This window comes from Thalassophryne amazonica, chromosome 15 (genome assembly GCF_902500255.1).
Source record: "Thalassophryne amazonica chromosome 15, fThaAma1.1, whole genome shotgun sequence".
NCBI classification, from domain to species: domain Eukaryota; kingdom Metazoa; phylum Chordata; class Actinopteri; order Batrachoidiformes; family Batrachoididae; genus Thalassophryne; species Thalassophryne amazonica.
Window position 1 is genome coordinate 23,566,753 of NC_047117.1, and position 25,098 is coordinate 23,591,850.

General features: G+C 48.1%; 1 protein-coding gene across 1 annotated transcript in view; it reads right to left on the bottom strand.

The window, feature by feature from the left end:
• Nucleotides 1-25,098, bottom strand: part of inpp4b (inositol polyphosphate-4-phosphatase type II B) — a 468,720-nt gene that overhangs the window by 117,241 nt on the left and 326,381 nt on the right. Inside the window, exon 10 of the mRNA XM_034187536.1 lies at nucleotides 16,915-17,019. Coding sequence (XP_034043427.1) covers nucleotides 16,915-17,019 — 105 coding nt within the window. The remainder of the gene's footprint in view (nucleotides 1-16,914; nucleotides 17,020-25,098) is intronic.

Sequence of the window (25,098 nt, forward strand, 5' to 3'; positions counted from 1 at the left end):
GTTCCCGCAAATCAGCACGAATCCCAGTGGTAATCCTGAGTGGGGATTTAACCCTTCACGCCCCAGCACTGGTGGACACGGGGTCCGAAGGGAATCTGTTGGATAGCAGATGGGCAAAGGAAGTGGGGCTCCCCCTAGTGGCTCTGCCTTCGCCCTTGAAGGTACGGGCACTAGATGGCACTCTACTCCCGCTAATCACACACCGGACCCAGCCTGTGACCCTGGTTGTGTCTGGGAATCACCGGGAGGAGATAGTGTTTTACGTGACATCTTCTACCTCCCGAGTGATTTTGGGTTTTCCTTGGATGGTGAAGCACAATCCCCGGATCGATTGGCCGTCTGGGGTCGTGGTGCAGTGGAGCGAAACCTGCCACCGGGAGTGTTTAGGATCCTCGGTTCCCCCCGGAATGACGGCTAAGGAGGAGGTTAAAACCCCTCCCAATCTGACGGCGGTGCCAGGGGAGTACCATGATCTGGCTGACGTCTTCAGCAAAGATCTGGCGCTCGCCCTTCCACCACACCGACCGTACGATTGTGCCATCGATTTGGTTCCGGGCAGTGAGTTCCCGTCCAGTAGGCTGTACAATCTCTCACGTCCGGAACGCGAATCAATGGAAACCTACATCCGGGACTCCTTGGCCGCCGGGTTGATCCGGAACTCCACCTCCCCGATGGGTGCTGGTTTCTTTTTTGTGGGCAAGAAAGACGGCGGACTTCGTCCATGCATCGATTACAGGGGATTGAACGAGATCACGGTTCGCAATCGATACCCATTGCCCCTCTTGGATTCGGTGTTCACACCCCTGCATGGAGCCAAAATATTCACCAAACTCGATCTTAGGAATGCGTACCATCTAGTTCGGATCCGGAAGGGAGATGAATGGAAGACGGCATTTAACACCCCGTTGGGTCATTTTGAGTACCTGGTCATGCCGTTCGGTCTCACTAACGCCCCCGCGACGTTCCAAGCCTTGGTTAATGACGTCCTGCGGGACTTCCTGCACCGGTTTGTCTTCGTGTATCTGGATGATATACTCATCTTTTCCCCGGATCCTGAGACCCATGTCCGGCATGTACGTCAGGTCCTACAGCGGTTGTTAGAAAACCGGCTGTTTGTGAAGGGCGAGAAGTGTGAGTTTCACTGCACGTCTCTGTCCTTCTTGGGGTTTATCATCTCCTCCAACTCCGTCGCCCCGGATCCGGCCAAGGTTGCGGCGGTGAGGGATTGGCCCCAACCAACGAGCCGTAGGAAGCTGCAACAGTTCCTCGGCTTCGCAAACTTCTACAGGAGGTTCATTAAGGGTTACAGTCAGGTCGTTAGCCCCCTGACCGCCCTGACCTCCACCAAAGTCCCCTTCACCTGGTCGGACCGGTGCGAGGCCGCGTTTAGGGAGTTGAAACGCCGGTTTTCATCTGCTCCAGTTCTGGTGCAGCCTGATCCTACTCGCCAGTTTGTAGTAGAGGTGGACGCCTCAGACTCAGGAATAGGAGCCGTGCTGTCCCAGAGCGGGGAGTCCGATAAGGTTCTCCATCCTTGTGCCTACTTTTCCCGCAGGTTGACCCCCGCTGAACGGAACTATGACGTGGGCAATCGAGAACTCCTCGCGGTGAAGGAGGCTCTAGAAGAGTGGAGACACCTGTTGGAGGGGGCTACGGGGCCTTTCACGGTTTTTACGGACCACCGGAACCTGGAGTACATCCGGACCGCCAAGCGGCTGAACCCCAGGCAAGCCCGCTGGTCCCTGTTCTTCGCACGCTTTGACTTCCGGATCACCTACCGCCCCGGGACCAAAAATCAACGATCTGATGCATTGTCCCGGGTGCACGAAGAGGAAGCCAAGGTCGGGTTGTCGGACCCCATCGACACCATCCTTCCCGAGTCCACTGTCGTGGCTACCCTCACCTGGGACGTGGAGGAGATCGTCCGGGAGGCCCAGACTAAGAACCCGGACCCGGGAAACGGTCCGAAGAATAGACTCTACGTTCCACCAGAGGCTAGGGCTGCCGTCTTGGACTTCTGCCACGGATCCAAGCTCTCCTGTCATCCTGGAGTGCGTAGGACCGTGGCAGTAGTCCAGCAGCGCTTCTGGTGGGCGTCACTGGAAGCCGACGTCCGGGACTACGTCCAGGCCTGCACCACCTGTGCCAGGGGCAAGGCGGACCATCGCAAGACCAGGGGTCTCCTCCAACCCCTGCCTGTGCCTCATCGCCCCTGGTCCCACATCGGTCTGGACTTCGTCACGGGCCTCCCGCCGTCCCAGGGCAACACCGCCATACTGACGATAGTGGACCGGTTCTCCAAGGCGGCCCACTTCGTGGCCCTCCCGAAGCTCCCAACGGCCCAGGAGACGGCAGACCTCCTGGTTCACCACGTCGTGCGTCTGCATGGGATACCGTCGGACATCGTCTCGGATCGTGGTCCCCAGTTTTCCTCGCAGGTCTGGAGGAGTTTTTGTAAGGAACTGGGGGCCACCGTGCGTCTCTCGTCCGGGTACCACCCACAGACGAACGGCCAGGCAGAGCGGGCGAACCAGGAACTTGAACAGGCTCTTCGTTGTGTCACCTCCGCTCACCCGGCGGCCTGGAGTAACCATCTGGCCTGGATCGAGTACGCTCACAACAGCCAAGTATCCTCTGCCACCGGCCTCTCCCCCTTTGAAGCGTGTCTGGGCTACCAGCCCCCGTTGTTCCCACTGGTGGAGGGAGAGGTCGGGGTACCCTCGGTCCAGGCCCACCTGCGGAGGTGCCGCCGGGTGTGGCGGGCCGCCCGCTCTGCCCTGTTGCAGGCCCGGACGAGGGCCAAGGCCCATGCAGACCGCCGGCGTTCCCCGGCCCCTACATACCAACCAGGGCAGGAGGTGTGGCTATCCACCAAAGATATCCCGCTCCAGGTGACCTCCCACAAACTCAAGGACCGCTTCATCGGGCCGTTCCCCATCGCCAAGATCCTCAGTCCGGCCGAAGCTAACTCTCCCGGCTTCACTGCGGATCCATCCGGTTTTTCATGTTTCCAAACTCAAGCCATACCACACCTCACCGCTCTGCTCCCCCGGACCCGACCCACCTCCTGCCCGGATCATCGACGGGGAGCCGGCATGGACCGTTCGTCGGCTCCTGGACGTCCGTCGGATGGGTCGGGGCTTTCAGTACCTGGTGGACTGGGAGGGTTACGGACCCGAGGAACGCTCCTGGGTGAAGAGGAGCTTCATCCTGGACCCGGCCCTTTTGGTCGATTTCTACCACCGACACCCAGACAAGCCTGGTCGGGCGCCAGGAGGCGCCCGTTGAGGGGGGGGGTCCTGTTGTGTGGGCCGCTGAAGAGGAGGTACTGCTGGCTCACCACCACCGGATGGCGCCCTGCTTGGAGTGCGGGCTTCAAGCACAAGAGGGCGCCAGAACCACTGGGAGTGACAGCCGTCAATCATCCTCAACACCAGCTGTCACTCATCATCTCATCATCACCATCACCATAAAGGCCGGGTGGCGACTCCACCTCCTCGCCGAGAAATCTCCTACGATACAAGGTAATCTCTCTGCTGATTTATACGTCAAATAATAATCTGATCTGTTTTGCAGCTGTTTTTTCCTGGTGGTATTTCCTTGACTGGATTTTCGGAGCTGCACGTGTGTATGATTGGAGGTGGAGGCTCTCCCTCCACAAGAATCAATAATCAAGGTTGCTGGGTGTGAGGATTCACACTCACTACCTTCTGTTTTTTCTGCCAGCAGTACCAGGGCCGACAACGGAGGACAGAGACCACCTGGGGACTCGGGGCTTGGCGGCTTCAGTGTTCTTCAGGCCGTTGGTGGTAGAAGCGGTGTGGGTCCCGGCTCTTCGTTCATCTGAGGTCTCCTATCTTCGAGCCTGCCCGCAATCCTCTTGTGTGTGATTGGCAGTACCTTTGTTTATTTTACGTTGTGTTCTTGTGCAACATTAAATTGTTACTCCTTCCCTTATCCATTGTCCGTTCATTAGCGCCCCCTGTTGTGGGTCCGTGTTACGACACCTTCCCAACAAAGATTGAATCTGGTATTTGATACATGCATACCATAACTGGTATGGGTAATAAAACCTATGACCAGCATATTGCTTTAGCACCTGTGTGGCGCGAACGCCACCAACATATCCTTACATGCTATTAGCGCTAGTGGTGCTAACATATATACCAATTAAATAATACTAGAATTTCACTCAACAGAAATACTGGAGCGCAAACCTCTTGGTTGTACATTAGTACAGTCAACCACACAATAAGCTATTGTCTTACATATTTGCAAAGAAACGCTTAAAAACGACAAGCACAGTTGCGTTCACAGAATGCAATGCATGCAACAATCACAGGCAATCAAGTGGGTGTGGCCAAATCAGGGAAGCCCTTAATGGCCAACTTTGCCTTTCTTTGAGCAATTAGAGTTAAGGCCATCAGACAGAATGAAGAATGAGACCTTTGTGGCCTTGGCTCACAAGTGCTCATGTACTGTCTGTGCTGCTGTGTGCAAACATCTTTTGTTATTGGCACCGACCCCAATGCTGAACCACAAGGACAATGTCAAGGCTTTTCTTTTCAATCTGCATGCTCAGGTCAAAAGTAAATAAACATGTCACACACAGCTTACACCGCTCCTCGTTTTTGAATGAGAAATGTGCGACAAGACTTTAGAAAAGACAAAGCGCAAGGGGGGGATGGAGCTTATGGGGATGAATATTTTGGTGTGGTCCAATGCCAGGTCAGCTAATTAACACTCCGGGGAAAGCAACTGTGCACAGCTTCAGAAAGGGAGGCATTGCCAGGGGGGAATTGCTCAAAACCGAAAGTAATGACACGACACAGCTCAAAGTATTGCCAGAGGTGAGAATGACAGTGTGACCACAGTTGTTAGGGGCTCACATCCCCTAACAACGCCACAATAGACCACAGTTTGATGTGTGGCGCTCTGGTACCCGCTAATTCTTCCATTAATTATCCCCATGCTCGGCCACGGGGCTTACTGTCCGCCACGTTTGGACCCTGAAGTTTTCAGATGTCCAACTCCCCATAATTGGTCCTCCCTCACTGGCTTTACACTGCTGAACGCCGGCCCGTTTCAGAACCTCAAATGCAAAGACCAATTTGTGCTTGATTTACTTTGACTTCCTCTCACTTGTCACCCATTTTCTACAAATCAGCCGCAGAACAAGCTGTTTAAATTCTGAAAGAGCAGCTGCTTCCTAAAAGGTAAAATTAATGGAGGCGGTCAAGATGACTGGTTGTAATTCACACTTAACCTCTTCCATAGTCCTGTTTAACAATGACACAATGTCCCTTTATCCAAACGCCCATAAAGCCTTCAGTTTGACACTAAGTTCAATTATTTTTGCTGGGAAGACTTTGTAGTTGTAATTTTGGAAATAAAGCAATTGTTCGCAGGATATCACAAAATAATACACAAATTTCTCTAAAAATGTTGAGTGGTTCAGGGACGGTTGATTTCTTATTACTTTTTATTTTCTTTAAGGCTACTGTGTGGAGGATTTAGTGTCTCAAAAGTCTTTGACTCACAAAACTACTGAAACATATGAAGAAAATTGCAGATAATGTAAAATAAATGTAAAATTAAATTGCGCATATTTCCAGCTAGATGTTTTCTATCTCCACTCGATCGAGAAACGTCTATAAATATCCTTTATTGGATGAAAATTAAGCGAATTAAGTATCACCATTATTGAAAAGAATGCTTAGAACTTCAAACATATATGTATGACATAAGTGCCAAATTCAGGACGTGTTCAAATAACACGTAAGAATCCTAAAGAGGTTGTAATTATGTAAAATGGTTTAAACAAAAAGTACGGCTTGTACCAGATAAGACGCAACCCAAAGCGAGATGATTCCAAAGTCACAGAAACACTTTTTGAAGCTCTGTAATTGTTCATTCATCAACTTCAGTCACATCTTCTGGATCCATTACATTAGAGCAGCTAGAACCTTTGCAGTCTCCACAAGCAAATGTACACTCAAGTACATTTCAAAGTACTGCATCCAGTTTTACAGTTACAGTGAATAATTTCCAGTAGGGGTCAGGAGCTGGAGGCAGGTCTGTTCGTATTGTAATGAACTTGTCAGTCTTTTCCTTACACTCATATTCAGCGGCATTTAGGCTTTCTTCTTTCCATTCACATATTTGATGGAAGACATGCAGTGAGTGATACTTTGCTGCACCTCAAGTCGGTGACAAAACCTGTGCTTGAATCTCCTTTGAACACCTGACAATCTTTTCTCGAAAGCGCTGGCATCTAATTTTGTCACGGCTGTTGTGTGGGCCACTGAAGAGGTACTGCTGGCCCACCACCACCAGATGGCACCCTGCTTGAAGTGTGGGCTTCAAGCACGAGAGGGCGTCAGAGCAACCGGGAGTGACAGCTGTCACTCGTCATCAGCACCAGCTGTCACTCATCACACATCACCATCACAATAAAGGCCGGACTGCCACTCCACCTCCCCGCCGAGAAATCAGCTACCACTCAAGGTAACCTTCTCTGCGGTGATTGTTATTGTAAATAAACATTGTTCTGTGTGCAGCCGTGTTCCTGTGGACTTAGTCTGAAGCTGGATTGGCGGATAGTGGGAGTGTGACGTTCTTCGCCTCTCACTCCATCCAGGGAAGAGACTGACAGGAGCTGCACGGGTGAAACTGTTTTCTGGAGGTGGAGGTTCTCCCTCCCGGAGGAACTGAGCAAGGAAGGATTACTGGGTGTGTCTTCATCTTCACCATTAACTGTTTCTGTTTCTGCCAGCAGTACCAGGTCTGACAGCTGGAGACGGTGGCCACCTGGGACTCGGGACTTAGCGGCTCTGGTGTTCTTCAGATCCGCTGGCGGTGGAAGCCGTGTGGGATCCGGCTCTTCTCTGGACAGACGCCTTCTATCCTCGAGCCTGCCCACACGTCACCTTGTGTATGATTGACTGTACTCCTCAATTGTTATTGTCTGTATTCCGTTGTACAATTCACAACATTAAATTGTTACTTTTTGGCTTATCCATTGTCCGTTCATTAACGCCCCCTGTTGTGGGTCCGTGTCACTACACTTTCACAACAGGAATTCTCGGCCAGCGTCATGGATCCCGAGGGGCGTCAACCATCACTTGAACAGCCAATGGAAGAGCGAGGTGCACAGGCGCCAGCAGGAGGCGTGTTAGGTGAGCTGCAGCACATCTTAACCGCTTTTACTGCTCGGTTGGACTTAGTTACCGAGCAGAGCATTATTCTCAATCGGAGGATGGAGGCTCTCACCGCCCAGGTGGAAGCACATGCTCAGGGCGCTGCTGCAGCACCTCCTCCTGCTGACCGAATGCCAGAAACAGACATTCCACTGGTTGTTCAACGAACCCCCCCACCTTCCCCTGAAGCACACATAAGCCCTCCGGAGCCGTACGGAGGCTGTGTCGAGACATGCGCGGACTTCTTGATGCAGTGCTCGCTCGTCTTTTCACAGCATCCTGTCATGTACGCATCAGACGCTAGCCGGGTGGCTTACGTTATAAATTTGCTTCGTGGAGAGGCACGCACCTGGGCTATGGCGCTCTGGGAGCAGAATTCACGGCTCCTAACGACATATGCTGGGTTTGTGAGGGAGTTCCGACAGGTGTTCGACCACCCTCATAGAGGCGAGACCGCTTCAAGCGTGCTGCTGTCGATAAGACAGGGGTGTTGGAGCGCAGCAAAGTATGCAGTCGACTTCCGCATCGCGGCAGCGCGAGCCGGCTGGAATGCTGTTGCGCTCCGCGCTGCCTTCGTAAACGGACTGTCTCTGGTCCTTAAGGAGCACCTGGTGGCGAAGGACGAGCCGTGGGATTTAGACGGGCTTATCGACCTGGTTATACGGTTAGACAACCGATTAACAGAACACTGACGGGAGCGAGACGAAGGGCGTGGTCAGGTACAAGCCGTCCCTCTTCCTCCCGGGTCCGAAAGAGAGCCGTCTTCCCCACGCTCCACAGCCAGGGCACTCCATGTGACAACAGCTCCCCCTGCTGAAGTTGTTAGAGAGACGAGGAGGGCCAAAAGGCGATCAGATCAGAGACAAAGGAGGCTGGTCCATGGGGAGTGTTTTCTCTGCAGCTCAACCAAGCACACACAGAAAAAATGCCCCAAACGGTCAATACAGCAGCACTCATCCTTAGAGACTGGGCTAAGGGTGGGTCACCATACCCACATGGGGAGACCCCGAAAATCTGCAAGCATCCCAGTCACGATCCTGAGCGGGGATTTAACCCTTCACGCCCCAGCACTGGTGGACACGGGGTCAGAAGGGAATCTGCTGGATAGCAGATGGGCAAAGGAGGTTGGGCTCCCTCTAGTGGCCTTACCGTCACCATTGTCGGTGTGGGCACTAGATGGCACCCTTCTTCCACTAATCACACACCAGACACAGCCAGTGACATTGGTTGCATCTGGAAATCACAGGGAGGAGATTGTGTTTTATGTAACACCTTCTACCTCCCGAGTGATTTTGGGTTTTCCATGGGTGGTAAAACACAATCCCCGGATTGATTGGCCGTCTGGGGTTGTGGTTCAGTGGAGCGAAACCTGCCACCGGGAGTGTTTAGGATCCTCCGTTCCACCCGGTGTGACAGCTAAGGAGGAGGTTTTAGTCCCCCCCAATCTGGCAGCGGTGCCAGCCGAGTACCATGACCTTGCTGACGTCTTCAGCAAGGATCTGGCACTCACGCTGCCCCTGCACCGTCCGTACGATTGTGCAATTGATTTGATCCCGGGCGCTGAGTACCCGTCCAGCAGGCTGTACAACCTCTCACGTCCGGAACGCGAATCAATGGAGACCTACATCCGGGACTCGTTAGCTGCCGGGTTGATCCGGAACTCCACCTCCCCGATGGGTGCTGGTTTCTTTTTTGTGGGCAAGAAGGACGGCAAACTCCGTCCATGCATTGATTACAGAGGGCTGAACGAGATCACGGTTCGCAACCGATACCCGTTACCTCTGTTGGATTCAGTGTTCACGCCCTTGCATGAAGCCCAAATTTTCACTAAACTGGATCTCAGGAATGCTTATCACCTGGTTCGGATCCGGGAGGGAGACGAGTGGAAGACGGCATTTAACACCCTGTTAGGTCACTTTGAGTACCTGGTCATTCCGTTCGGTCTCACCAATGCGCCCGTGACGTTCCAAGCATTGGTTAATGACGTCTTGCGGGACTTCCTGCATCGGTTTGTCTTTGTATATCTAGACGATATACTCATCTTTTCTCCGGATCCTGAGACCCATGTCAAGCATGTACGTCAGGTCCTGCAGCGGTTGTTGGAGAACCGGCTATTTGTGAAGGGTTGAGAAGTGCGAGTTCCACCGCACTTCTTTGTCCTTCCTGGGGTTCATAATCTCCTCCAACTCCGTCGCCCCTGATCCGGCCAAGGTTGCGGCGGTGAGAGACTGGCCCCAACCAACAAACCGTAGGAAACTGCAACAGTTCCTCGGTTTGCAAATTTCTACCGGAGGTTCATTAAAGGCTACAGTCAGGTAGTTAGCCCCCTGACAGCCCTGACCTCCACAAAAGTCCCCTTCACCTGGTCAGATTGGTGCGAATCTGCGTTTAGGGAGTTGAAACACCGGTTCTCGACTGCACCAGTTCTGGTGCAGCCCGATCCCAATTGCCAGTTTATAGTTGAAGTGGACGCCTCTGACTCAGGGCTAGGAGCTGTGCTATCCCAGAGCGGGGAGTCCGACAAGGTTCTCCATCCATGTGCCTACTTTTCCCGCAGGTTGACCCCGGCTGAAAGGAACTATGACGTCAGCAATCGGGAACTTCTAGCGGTGAAAGAGGCTCTGGAAGAGTGGAGACACCTGTTGGAGGGAGCATCGGTACCATTTACGGTTTTCACGGACCATTGGAACCTGGAGTACATTCGGACCGCCAGGCGTCTGAACCCCAGGCAAGCCCGCTGGTCACTGTTCTTCGGGCGTTTTGACTTTCGGATCACCTACCGCCCCGGGACGAAGAAACAACGATCTGACGACCTGTCCCGGGTGCACGAAGAGGAGATCAAGACCGAGCTGTCAGACCCTATGGAAACCATCATCCCCGAGTCCACTGTCGTGGCCACCCTCACCTGGGACATGGAGAAGACCGTCCGGGAGGCCCTGACACAGAGCCCGGACCCGGGGACAGGTCCGAAGGACAAGTTGTACGTCCCACCAGAGGCCAGGGCTGCGGTCCTAGACTTCTGTCACGGTTCCAAGCTCTCCTGTCATCCAGGGGTGCGAAGGACCATGGCAGTGCTCCGGCAGCGCTTCTGGTGGGCGTCTATGGAAGCCGACGTCCGGGAGTATGTCCAGGCCTGCACCACCTGCGCCAGGGGCAAAGCCGACCACCAGAAGGCCCAAGGCCTCCTCCAGCCTCTGCCCGTGCCTCATCGCCCCTGGTTTCACATCGGCCTGGACTTTGTCACGGGCCTCCGCCGTCCCAGGGCATGACTACCATCCTCACAATAGTGGACCGGTTCTCCAAGGCGGCCCACTTCGTGGCCCTCCCGAAGCTCCAGACGGCCCAGGAGACTGCAGACCTCCTGGTCCACCATGTCATGCGTCTGCATGGGATTCCATCGGATATCGTCTCAGACCGTGGTCCTCAGTTCTCCTCTCAGGTCTGGAGGAGTTTCTGCAGGGAACTGGGGGCCACCGTGAGTCTCTCGTCCGGGTACCATCCTCAGACGAATGGACAGGCAGAGCGGGCGAACCAGGAATTGGAGCAGGCCCTCCGCTGTGTAACCTCCGCACACCCGACGGCCTGGAGCAACCATTTGGCCTGGATCAAGTACGCTCACAACAGCCAAGTATCATCGGCTACCAGCCTCTCCCCGTTTGAGGTGTGTTTGGGGTACCAGCCCCCATTGTTCCCGCTAGTGGAGGGAGAGTTCGGGGTGCCCTCGGTCCAGGCCCATCTGAGGAGGTGCCGTCGGGTGTGGCGTGCCGCCCGCTCTGCCCTGATCAAAGCTCGGATGAAGGCCAAGAACCATGCAGACTGCCGGCGTGCCCCGGCCCCTACGTATCAGCCTGGGCAGGAGGTTTGGCTTTCCACAAAAGACATTCCCCTGCAAGTGGAATCCCAGAAGTTGAAGGACAGATACATTGGACCTTTCACCATACTCAAAGTCCTCAGTCCAGCCGCAGTGAAGCTGAAGCTGCCAGCTTCGCTGCGGATCCACCCGGTTTTCCATGTGTCACGCATCAAACCTCATCACGTTTCACCCCTCTGTACCCCCGGACCGGCGCCGCCTCCTGCCCGGATCATTGACGGGGAGCCAGCTTGGACCATGCGCCGGCTCCTGGACGTCCGTCGGAAGGGCCGGGGGTTCCAGTATTTGGTGAACTGGGAAGGGTATGGACCTGAAGAACGCTCCTGGGTGAAGAGGAACTTCATCCTGGACCCGGCCCTCCTGACCAACTTCTACCGGCGTCACCCAGACAAGCCTGGTCGGGCGCCAGGAGGCGCCCGTTGAGGGGGGGGGTCCTGTTGTGTGGGCCACTGAAGAGGAGGTACTGCTGGCCCACCACCACCAGATGGCGCCCTGCTTGAAGTGCGGGCTTCAAGTACGAGAGGGCATCATAGCAACCGGGAGTGACAGCTGTCACTCATCATCAGCACCAGCTGTCACTCATCACACATCACCATCACAATAAAGGCCAGACTGCCACTCCACCTCCCCGCCAAGAAATCAGCTACCACTCAAGGTAACCTTCTCTGCGGTGACTGTTATTGTAACTAAACATTGTTCTGTGTGCAGCCGTGTTCCTGTGGACTTAGTCTGAAGCTGGATTGGCGGATAGTGGGAGTGCGACGTTCTTCGCCTCTCACTCCATCCAGGGAAGAGACTGACAGGAGCTGCACGGGTGAAACTGTTTTCTGGAGGTGGAGGTTCTCCCTCCCGGAGGAACTGAGCAAGGAAGGATTACTGGGTGTGTCTTCATCTTCACCATTAACTGTTTCTGTTTCTGCCAGCAGTACCAGGTCTGACAGCTGGAGACGGTGGCCACCTGGGACTCGGGACTTGGCGGCTCAGATCCGCTGGCGGTGGAAGCCGTGTGTATGATCCGGCTCTTCTCTGGACAGACATCTTCTATCCTCGAGCCTGCCCACACGTCACCTTATGTATGATTGACTGTACTCCTCAATTGTTATTGTCTGTATTCCGTTGTGCAATTCACAACATTAAATTGTTACTTTTTGGCTTATCCATTGTCCGTTCATTAACGCCCCCTGTTGTGGGTCCGTGTCACTACACTTTCACAACAGCGGCTGTCATTTTTTCCTCCATTGTACAAGAACACAGTTGCCTTCTCCCCAGCTTCAATAATTCGATCATGTTCAGTATCTGGGCCATTCAAAGATTTCTGCTTGTTTCCTGAATTCAGAATCATTGAGCAGCATAATTAGCTAATTATCCAAAAGGGCACCCAATTTCAGTTTCTAGTATTTCTAACAACACTACAGATGAATTTAGAGTGCATTTCAGTCCTCCTTTTTGATGACAGATGCAGGATTTCCAGTTCTTTGACTGATTCCTTTGATGTTCATACCAAATTAAAATAAATTAGCATGTTTTGGGCCCTTCCACACCTTCTATTGTTCTCTATTTTTAATATGTTATTCCTGGGGTATATCAGAGGAAAGTCCCACATGAGACATTTTTGTTTTCCCAATTAGTGGTGGGTTGGAGTCTTAGATTGAATAATTAGACTGGACTACTGTGTCCTTTCAATGTGTAGTGTATGTGTGGGTTCCCTCTGGGTGCTCCGTCTTCATCCCACATCCAAAGACAGGCAGGTTAGGTGAACTGGAATCTTCAAAAATTGTCCATAGGTGTGTGTGCAGGTGTGAATGTGTTTGTCTGTCTTATATGTGGGCCTGCGACAGAGTGGCATCCTGTCCAGGGTGTACCCTGCCCCACGCCCTATGACTGCAGAGATGGGCTCCGACCCCCCCCCCCCCCAACCCTTAATTGGAGTACGACGTTGAAGATAAGTGAGTTACATATTTGGTAAAGGATCACAGTGGAAAAACTAAGGTAGTCGAGAAGATGCTTCTCTCACCATCCAGATCTTCCAGTTCATCCTGGGGAATCCCAAAGTGTTCCAAAGCCAGATGGGATATAAAATCCTGCAAGTGTGGTTTGTGTCCTACCCTGGGGTCTCCTCCCAGTTGGAACACCTCTGGAGGGAAGCATCCAGATGGCATCTTAATTAGAAGCCCAAACGACTTCAGAAGCCTACTTTCAATGCAAAGGAAAATATTTGCTTTATTGTTAAGTAATTACTGCTGTATAATGTTTAACAATATCATTCCCCGTTAATAATGAATCTGTGTTAGTGTGATAGCAAATAATGAGATCCAGAGCCGGGACGTACAAGATATTTTTTAATGTAATTACAATTTTTCTTTAAATGCTAGACTGAAATTAGTGCAAACTCTGTTCTTTACACGCTTACAATTTATAGTGTGTGATAGACGCTTGAAGGGATCCTGTTTTTATCACTATACTACAGAATCCAAGTGGTTAATAAAGGCACCAACATCAGAGAGGGGCTGAAGTGGGGGGCGGGGGTCTCCTTCAGTTTGTGCTGCTGTATGTGCAACATAAAAAAATGGAAAATTGGAGGAAGACATTGTGGTTGGTATGTTTTACATTTAGGTTGCACTGAGGTGACTTAATGTTAATCAACAGCACTGCCTTTAAATGATGTGCAACTATGTGCCATTTAAAGTGACTTTTATTTTTCCCAGTTCTCTCTGAACCCAAAACTACTGCACATTGTCCATTTCCCGCCGCTCTAACTACAAATAATAAACTAAACCAGGTGTCTTTCATTGTTGATTCAGGTGTTGATCGGCTGAGCACACCTGGTCTGAGTAGATCAGGGACAAATGGAAAATGGTGACAGGACAAAATCCCAACCAACAAAATCCCAACAGACATAATCCCAGTGGACAGAATCCCAACTCCTTATTACAAAAGTGGGCAAAATTCCAGTCTCATGAATAAATCTAAATATAAAATATAATAGGGTTAGTGTACTACATTAATGTAGGGTTAGGGTTAGTGTACTGTAGGGTTAGGGTTAGTGTACTACATTAATGTAGGGTCAGGGTACTACATTAATTAGGGTTAGGGTTAGTGTACTACATTAATGTTAGGTTAGGGTCAGGGTACTACATTAATGTTGGGTTAGGGTTAGTGTACTACATTAATGTTGGGTTAGGGTCAGTGTACTACATTAATGTTGGGTTAGGGTTAGTGTACTAACCTAGGGTTAGGGTCAGTGTACTACATTAATGATAGGTTAGGGTTAGTGTACTAATGTAGGTTTAGGGTTAGTGTACTGCATTAATGTTGGGATAGGGTTAGTGTATTACATTAATGTTGGGTTAGGGTTAGTGTACTAACCTAGGGTTAGGGTCAGTGTACTACATTAATGTTGGGTTAGGGTTAGTGTAGTAATGTAGGGTTAGGGTCAGTGTACTACATTAATGTAGGTTTAGGGTTAGTGTACTGCATTAAAGTTGGGTTAGGGTTAGTGTACTGCATTAATGTTGGGTTAGGGTTAGTGTACTACATTAATATTGGGTTAGGGTTAGTGTACTACATTAATGTTAGGTTAGTGGGCAAAATTCCAGTCTCATGAATAAATCTAAATATAAAATATAATAGGGTTAGTGTACTACATTAATGTAGGGTTAGGGTTAGTGTACTGTAGGGTTAGGGTTAGTGTACTACATTAATGTAGGGTCAGGGTACTACATTAATTAGGGTTAGGGTCAGTGTACTATAATAATGTTAGGTTAGGGTTAGTGTACTACATTAATGTAGGGTTATGGTTAGTGTACTACATTAATATTGGGTTATGGTTAGTGTACTACATTAATATTGGGTTAGGGTTAGTGTACTAACCTAGGGTTAGGGTCAGTATACTACATTAATGATAGGTTAGGGTTAGTGTACTGCATTAATGTTGGGATAGGGTTAGTGTACTACATTAATGTTGGGTTAGGGTTAGTGTACTAACCTAGGGTTAGGGTTAGTGTAGTAATGTAGGGTTAGGGTCAGTGTACTACATTAATGTAGGTTTAGGGTTAATGTACTGCATTAATGTTGGGTTATGGTTAGTGTACTGCATTAATGTTGGGTTAGGGTTAGTGTACTACATTAATGTTGGGTTAGGGTTAGTGTACTACATTAATGTTAGGTTAGGGTTAGTGTACTAACCTAGGGTTAGGGTCAGTGTACTATAGTAATGTTAGGTTAGGGTTAGTGTACTACATTAATGTAGGGTTATGGTTAGTGTACTACATTAATATTGGGTTAGGGCACAAGTGAGATGGGACTTTGGAATGAGACTGGGATTTTGTCCATTTTTGTAATAAAGGGTTGGGATTCTGTTCACTGGGATTCTGTCCGTTGGGATTTTGTCACGGATTCATGGAAAATGTGCAGTACACTCAGGGCTCAGGGTGAAGGGTGGGACTGGGAAACACCGATGTGTGTTGACACACGGAACATCTGGCAAAAGCACATCTGGGGAATACTCATGGGAATATGGACAAAATATCATGTTTAACTTTTCGTACAATATTTTGGAAACCATGTAATGAGAATATGTTGCTTTGTTTCTAGGTGGTTTGTGTACTACTGGAACGGCAAAGGGTCAAACAAGCAAAGGGCTACTTATGGACATTTGGGCCATGTGGTTCATTTCTCTGGACATTATCAATGGCACAGGTGCTCAGCAAAGCTTTTGAGAGGTGGAAATGGACTGGCTGTCCATCTGGGTGATTACTGTCCAGAAACCAAGGCACTTCCATGACATGGTGGATGTGGAGACACTCTGCATTTGTGCATGTTTCCAAACGTCACTTGATCTATGGGTATTTCAGGTTTTGGTAGACGTCCATGTATTTTGAATATACAGTGAATCAATTGCAGTGTGCATGTTGCAGGATTCTGCACCTTCAAGTATGAAGCCAGAATTACACACATGGCGTTATGAATCGCTGCCAGTGGTTGCTCCCCTACACAGTCTGCTGGCTGCTCGTGCAGGGTAACAATTCGTGCGGAGGATCATGCATATTGTTCATCAAAAGAGAAGGCACAGTGATATGAATCCCTGTCCCCATCAAAACAAAGCTTAGTGATGGCATTGTGCAATCTGCAGCCTCACCTCTAAATGACACTAAACCCTACACACTGTAGCTTTAAATCAAGACAAACTAAAAGAGGACATTAATCAGAAAGAATCCATCATTGCACAAATTGGTTTCAGTTAGATTTTTATCTGGACGTTTCCCCTCCATTTGTGCCTTTACCGAGTAAGACAGTGGAGCTGTTTTCCCCGTTTCATCTCTAAGCTTCTGTGGAATGAACACAGTGTATGTCTGCCTTAAACCTCCCATCAATCATCTACTGCATACTTGAAATAGAACCCACTCTCAGATAAAGAAGCAGCAGTTAGACGCCTTAATATAGTGAGACAGTTCCAGGCCATAACAGGCTCTGCCAGCCAGCCAGCAATGGTACGGACAGACAGCCTCTCCTTTTTGTCTTGGGGGAGGGGGGTGAGAGAAACGCAAAGGGCTTAACCTTTTTTTATCAGTCCTTCTTGGGCCAAGTGAATTCACACCTTTTGACCTGGGTGATGACCTCGAACCATTTCTCACAGGATGGAGAAATGCAACGCAGAGAGATGGAGCTCGGTGACGACCACAACCGCATACTGAAACCTGCCTTTTCTGTGTGCAAGATAGATTCCAGCTTTACAGCAAGCTCCCGATTCAGGTCAGGCAGATATTTCCATTTTCCTTTTTTTTTTTTTAAACCAAGTAGTAATTCTTAGGTAGGTCTAAGAATAAGTCTACAATAATGTAATACCTGTTTTTCTCGGGCACGTCACCCTCATCCTCTGGGTGTGCAAGTTTATTGGGATGAACTCCAGAGACTTCTGGGCTTTGCAGCAGCTTGGCTTGAATGAACACCCTGATAAAAGAAAAAAGAAGTCAGTTGAAATCACAGACATCAGAGGGCTGATGAATAACCTGCATGCTCTACACACCGTGATGTCAATGGAAGAACAAATGATGTGTTGCGGTTTGTTTGTTCATGACCTGGAGCTCAAACACATTGAGGTGGTTGTGCAGGCGAGAGAGAGCGCAGCTACTCTGTCAAGGAGTTGTAGGCTAACACTTAAGCCCCTTTCACACCGGACCTGCTTCGAGTTGCTTCGCGCTGCGTTGTGACGATGCAGGAATGTCTGAGTCAGGTGCACACAGCAGCGGGGCAGAGAGGAAGTGAGAATGCAGAGGAGAAGCTGCAGACAATCTGACTGCAGCCAGACTGTGCACTCTGATTTCTCTTCTAGTTTATATTTGTTCTTGTGCAGGGCTGCAGGTCTGCGTTGTGATTTCTGTTATAGTTTATCTTTCTTCCTTTGACCGCAAGCTGTGTGCATGCGCGCACGTGAGCGCACCATCCGTGAGTAAATGTGGAGATGTCTGGAGTTATACTTGATGTGGACATGTCCTGTCTCTGGCAATCAGTCTGTGAGCAGGACTTATGTCCTTTTTTGTCCTTTATTTAACATAACGATGAGAGAGTTTGAGGGTAGAGCGAGGAACTGCCTGCAGCCAGCCATTTTTTTCTTTTAATTGTTCACATGTGCAAGCCGAACGAGTCGTCCGTGAGTCTACTGGAGATGTCCAGACAGCAGGGCAGCCAGGCTGAGCATTTTTTCTGTGCTCTCTGAGAGTGTAGTTTTTACTGCATTGTGTATGTGGTATAAAAACAATCCTGCGTGATTTATACTTCAGGAACAATGGAACACAGCAGGAATCATAAATTGGCATCAGGTAACACTGTATTGTGACGGTGTGGCTTCCAGTCACGTTGAGTACCGTCACTTTGCCCTGACTTGTGTTGAAACCACTTCCTTTCTGTGTCGAGCACAGAATGCAAAAAAAATTAAACATGTTTAATTTTTGGCATCCAATTTGCTTTGTCCTTTGTGTCCCTCGCACTGTTGTGGTGTTGAGCTGCATCGTCTTGGCACTAGTTTGCTTCCATGTGGCGTCGTCATGACGCCGGATGAAGCAACCTGAAGCGGGCCCGGTGTGAAAAGGGCTTTACCGACACGACCTCTCCCATATGCCTCGTCTTCCCTTCTCCAGTGGGAACCGAAAAAAACTGCACTTTTCGCGACTACTACGGTGATTGCGGCCGAAAACAAAAGAGTACACCATTTATCTGTGTGAAGTGATGCTGTGTTTGTGTTGCATAATGAGAGGCTTTCCCCAGAAGTGGTCAAATCCTGTGATATCATGCAGGGGTTCAAATGAGACTGCGCTGCCCTATATTTCTACCAAGTTTGTCCCATCTAGGTTTCTTGGTTTTTGAGATATACAGACCATTTTTTCATTGACCTTTGACCAAACTACTCCACAAAGTAATCACTTCTATCTGTCAAATTAATCTTCCAACCAAGTTTGCTGTTTTTGAGTTACATTGGCCGACCCCACACCTTTGAAAGCAATACCCTGTTATCACTGCTTCACTGGGTAAAAATAACACAAAGATAACCTTCCAAAAGTTCTTCTTGCGTTTCACTCTTGCCTTGTTTACATGCTTGCTTGTTCATTAAAATCCATTTCTAGTGGATGTTTGTCGAAGTAGAGGAAGTGCAGGCATTCATTAGCAGACTAACGGAGGGTGTGGAGTTTTCACTGCTTAATTGCCACAATATTGAAAGTGAATCTTCTGTCAAGTCAAATGGGAGAAATAAATGCACAAAGCCTGATGAGTCTTGTTATTTTTCTGTCTGTGGCACCTTGATGAAGACAAAGCATGAAGGAACTCAATTTTTTTGTGTAATGAAACACAAATTACACAGCGGGTTCCCCGAAAGAATTAAAATATCAAGTCAAAGACAAACATTCTAAATCTCCACAACATTCCACGGGTGAGTGACCATGCGAGATCATTTAACAGATCTCTTTATCAGGCATGCATCAGATTTTAACATGCACCTCAAAAATTGCCTGTTTTAATCAACTGATTACGCTACGTATATGCTGTTATGCAGCGTAATCCTTCAAGCAGCGGGTTTTATGCCGTTTTTGAAGCCCCCCGTTTTGTTCAAAACATCCAATTAAATTCTTCTGCCAAGCCACATTCTTTGTTTGTGGCTTATAGTTAAGCTCAAAAAAATCACGATGTGACACCCAAAGCCGACTGCTCACATCTCATATGTAAATACAGCTGATGAGCCACTTTCATAGGAGGCGAGGCTTTTTATGAACAATCATGGAAACAGCAGCAATTTACAGCTATTGTGATGTTTGCGTGAAGGGGCCATTCACTTAAAATGAAGGCATTTTGAAACCGTGTGTGTGTGTGTGTGTGTGTGTGTTTGTGTTGGACAGGAGAGAAATATCCCAAGTCTTCCAAATGTGTTTTGCCATGTAAGATCATTTACAAATGATCTTCTTATGGCCTCAGACAGTGGACTCATCTCTGTGCTTGTTCTGTTAGACCTCAGTGCTGCTTTTGATATTGTTGACCATAAAATTTTATTACAGAGATTAGAGCATGCCATAGGTATTAAAGGCACTGCGCTGCGGTGGTTTGAATCATATTTATCTAATAGATTACAATTTGTTCATGTAAATGGGGAATCTTCTTCACAGACTAAGGTTAATTATGGAGTTCCACAAGGTTCTGTGCTAGGACCAATTTTATTCACTTTATACATGCTTCCCTTAGGCAGTATTATTAGACGGCATTGCTTAAATTTTCATTGTTACGCAGATGATACCCAGCTATATCTATCCATGAAGCCAGAGGACACACACCAATTAGCTAAACTGCAGGATTGTCTTACAGACATAAAGACATGGATGACCTCTAATTTCCTGCTTTTAAACTCAGATAAAACTGAAGTTATTGTACTTGGCCCCACAAATCTTAGAAACATGGTGTCTAACCAGATCCTTACTCTGGATGGCATTACCCTGACCTCTAGTAATACTGTGAGAAATCTTGGAGTCATTTTTGATCAGGATATGTCATTCAATACGCATATTAAACAAATATGTAGGACTGCTTTTTTGCATTTACGCAATATCTCTAAAATTAGAAAGGTCTTGTCTCAGAGTGATGCTGAAAAAACTAATTCATGCATTATTTCCTCTAGGCTGGACTATTGTAATTCATTATTATCAGGTTGTCCTAAAAGTTCCCTGAAAAGCCTTCAGTTAATTCAAAATGCTGCAGCTAGAGTACTAACGGGGACTAGAAGGAGAGAGCATATCTCACCCATATTGGCCTCTCTTCATTGGCTTCCTGTTAATTCTAGAATAGAATTTAAAATTCTTCTTCTTACTTAGAAGGTTTTGAATATCAGGTCCCATCTTATCTTAGGGACCTCATAGTACCATATCACCCCAATAGAGCGCTTCGCTCTCAGACTGCAGGCTTACTTGTAGTTCCTAGGGTTTGTAAGAGTAGAATGGAGGCAGAGCCTTCAGCTTTCAGGCTCCTCTCCTGTGGAAACCAGCTCCCAATTCGGATCAGGGAGACAGACACCCTCTCTACTTTTAAGATTAGACTAAAACTTTCCTTTTTGCTAAAGCTTATAGTTAGGGCTGGATCAGGTGACCCTGAACCATCCCTTAGTTATGCTGCTATAGACTTAGACTGCTGGGGGGTTCCCATGATGCACTGAGTGTTTCTTTCTCTTTTTGCTCTGTATGCTCCACTCTGCATTTAATCATTAGTGATTGATCTCTGCTCCCCTCCACAGCATGTCTTTTTCCTGGTTCTCTCCCTCAGCCCCAACCAGTCCCAGCAGAAGACTGCCCCTCCCTGAGCCTGGTTCTGCTGGAGGTTTCTTCCTGTTAAAAGGGAGTTTTTCCTTCCCACTGTTGCCAAGTGCTTGCTCACAGGGGGTCGTTTTGACCGTTGGGGTTTTTACGTAATTATTGTATGGCCTTGCCTTACAATATAAAGCGCCTTGGGGCAACTGTTTGTTGTGATTTGGCGCTATATAAATAAAATTGATTGATTGATTGATTGATTTAAGATACTAATTCCCTTTTAAGTCACATACTTTGTGGTGGATCTGATATATAATGTGACTAATGTGTATGTGTGCCTCTGTCTGTGTGCGTGTGTGTGTAGCCCATATAGAGGTGGAGTGTGGGTGGGGCCGTGCATGACCTGGGTACATAGGCCAATATTGATGTAAGAGATATGGTCAGGGCAGCATGTTGTAGGGGGTGGCACAAACACTGTCCCTCCCCCTGTTTAATTCAGATTCAGACAACTTTATTGATCCCTAAAAGGGCAATTCATTTCACATCCAGTTACCTCAGACAAAAATACAGAAATTAATCCACAATTATTACGAGTTGAATGTAATAATGGCACAGATCAGAATTACAACAACCGCACATATACATTTGATTGTTTATATACGCTAAACTTTGAAACAGTCCATGCGGCATGCGGCCGCGCAACTAAGCTTGGGGGGGGGGACAGGGAGCTGCTGCAACTCAAGCCGCACTGCCTTCCGGAGCAGGAAGGGAGTGGCGTGAGCGGGGGCCTGGACGGGGGGAGTGGGGACAGAAACACAATGGAGGGCTTTGGGTGGAGGCATGCATCATCTGTGCAACTGAGTTTATATCAGTCTCTGTCCATGTGTGAGTGGCCTTGACGACAGCCACAGAAGGCTGTAAGGGAGGGGCAGATGAATATCTTCACCAAGGCTGTTGAATCCTTCAGGGCAAAACAGCGGTGTTGTGTGGGCCGCTGAAGAGGAGGTACTGCTGGCCCACCACCACCAGGGGGCGCCCTGCTTGGAGTGCGGGCTCCAAGCACGAGAGGGCACCAGACCTAGAAGAAGTGACAGCTGTCATTCATCCCCTGCACCAGCTGTCACTCGTTCATCATCATCACCACCATAAAAGCCGGACTGCAACTCCACCTCCTCACCGAGAAATCGACTACCATTCCTGAGTTTTGTTGGAGCGGCGTGTTGTGGGAACCGCGACGTCTTCGCCTCCCACTCCCTCCAGATAAGTGACTGACAGGAGCTGCTTAAGTGTATGATTGGAGGTGGCGGTGCTCCCTCCCATCAGTGTTGGACTGTGTATTACTGAGTGTGCAGACTCACACTCACACATCCTGTTTTTTGCTCTCTGCCAGCAGTACCAGGGTCGACAGCCGGGGACAGAGGCCACCTGGGGATATGGGACTTGGCGGCTCCGGTGTTCTTCAGGCCGTTGGTGGTGGAAGCCGTGTGGAGTACGGCTTCTCTCTCGTCGGGGGGGGTCTCCTATCTTCGAGCCTGCCACACGTCACCTGGTGCTAATTGACTGTGCATATTTTCTGTATCTTTTCGTTGTGTAGTGTCACAACATTAAATTGTTACCTTTTGGTTTATTCATTGTCCGTTCATTTGCGCCCCCTGTTGTGGGTCCGTGCTACGACACCTTCCCAACAAGCGGGGCATTTTGATCTTCAGTAACTGATAAGGCTGCCATGTTTTGGTTTAAATAGAGAGACACAATATTGAACTGGTCTTTGCTCCAAGATGGTTTCCAACTTGCAAAAGTTAATGCAGTCTGAGATTGGACTGCCTTGCCCACCTCGCTAATCATGACGGACAGATAGGTTGTGGTAGAGTGGCAGCCATCTTGCCAATTTTCCGGTAGGTCAGGGCAGCACCTACCATAAAGGCAAATAAGAATAAATAAATCCTTGATGTCTTCCATGGAAAGTGGCGCCAAGCATGCGATGCACCATTTCTCCCAGGCGTTGAGAACATAGCCCGCAGGATAGGTTCCATCTGGGCATGCAGGGTCCCCCAGCACTGATTTCCTTGTTGAAAAAAATTATGTCAAGGGCATTGAGAGACCAGTTTGAAGAATACCAGTTTGAAGCCCTTTGGGCTGTTCCAAAGGGCACCATTCTACTATGATCACCCACGGTCCAAGAAGTTGCAAAAACAGGATGAGACTGCTTAATCCAGCTTGCGACTGAACTGGCTTATAAAGTGTAGACCTGGCAACTGGCTGGTTTATGCAGTGCAGCTCTGACAACCCACCTGAAAACGAAAGAAAGGAGCTGCGCCATCAGCCAGACATAATAAAAATCTGCTGCTCAGCTTCAAGTTTTTACCCTGATGGCGCACGATCAAACAAATATCAAGCCGTAGTCACTATGAAGACCGCGTTTAAAAGAGTTTGAACTTGACTGAAGCCGCTAAGACTGTGCATACCCTGAATGTACCATGTACTATATCACAATTTCGATAATCGTGATGAAATTTTTGAACAGTTCAAAAACTGGATCTTCATTTCAAATCTGGTGCCGATGATGGCCGTAAGTATTACGTATACCAAGTTTGTTCAGCGCTGATAAAGATGGATCAAGGACTTACTGTGATACTTCAACACGTGCAAATGATTCTCTATTTGGGATAAAACGTGACGGAATGGTGCTCTGTAGAACAGCCTATAATGAAATTACTAAGATCAAAGAATCATAACTTGAATTTCTTCCAGATGAAGCATATTTCATTTTGTTGCTAATAGCATGCTGTAATTTCACATGCATGTTATTTTTCTGAGTTGTTTGACATTGTTAAAAATAATTCAAAACGAATGTGCACACCAGCTGATACTGGTTTAGTCTTGACTCTTGGTTGACAGTGTTTGAGGGATGGGTAATCTGTTCATCACCAAATGCAAAATAAACACAGATGGACAAGAAAAGGTCAAAGTTATCAGGACACTTGAATATGAATATATAAAAGTACGTTTTTTCTGCTTCTCCCTTTTTCCACTTGGGGTCATGACAGCCGATCAGATATTTTTCTGAATGTTGATTTGGCACAGACTTTGTTAAGCTGGAGGACTTTGCTGATGCAACTCAACATCACAGAATGGGCAGAGGTGGTCTCTTGAACCTGGAACCTTCTGCACTGGAACCAAGCACACTAACCGCTTGGCCACCACACTGCCCCATATTCATGAATATGTATGATTAGAAAAAATTAAATGCAAAAACGAAAAGGACTGAAACATGTAAAACTTCAGGAAATAATAATGTAATTTGAAAATCTTTCTTTCCTTTAGTGGATTTCAACCAAATCTGATATGTGTATCAACCCCAGAACTGTGGAGTTTGTTTTGGCAATGGTCAAGGTCATTGAGGACAGTGGTCAAAATGTATTTTATCTTCTCCACTCAGATTTGCATAAAAAGTGCCACACATATTGCGGTGAGTTCTGGAATGGCCCAGGTGAGGACAAATTTACTAAAGATCAATCACTGGGGCCAGAGTCATGTCTGTCTGTTGACCAACTCAGTATCGCAATGAAGTCTTTATGAAGTTATGAAGTTATTATTATTATTATTTTAATAGAATTTGGGGTTTCAAATAGGAAATCTACCAGAAACAACATGAACAATACATAGAAATTATGTTTGCAGTTGTTATTGTTCTTGACTGTCCAAGATGACACGAGGTGCATTTGAACAATTGAACGGTCTCTGGCAGAGACTCCCAGGATGACTCAGTCTTTTGAAGGACTCAGTATATAACAGTGTAATGTCAGACGGGAATTCATCATTTAGCCAAGAGACACTGAAGTGTCATTTTTTTCAAGAACAGTTGATGCTGTAAGCTTCAGATTTGGATTTGCCGCACATCCAAACACGCTTTGGTGAATATCGTTATCAAGTGTTCATGTCACTAATTACTGTGTCACAAATTTGAAGAATATAACAAACATGATAAATATGACAAGAAGACAAACCTATTTCCAACTTTGGGTTTCACATTTCAATTTGGAAATGCATCAACCTCCGTAATGACAGAATTCAATGTAAAATCCGATTTATAACTTAGACGACTCCTGATATCTTGTGCAAATTCTCTGTGCTTCCAGCAGAATGACACAGAATTATTAAAGAGCATGCCGTAATATTTCCGTTAAAGATGAGAGCACTTCCTTTTTTCTCCACGATGTCTTTCTCCGCGTCGCTGAAGCATTTGCTT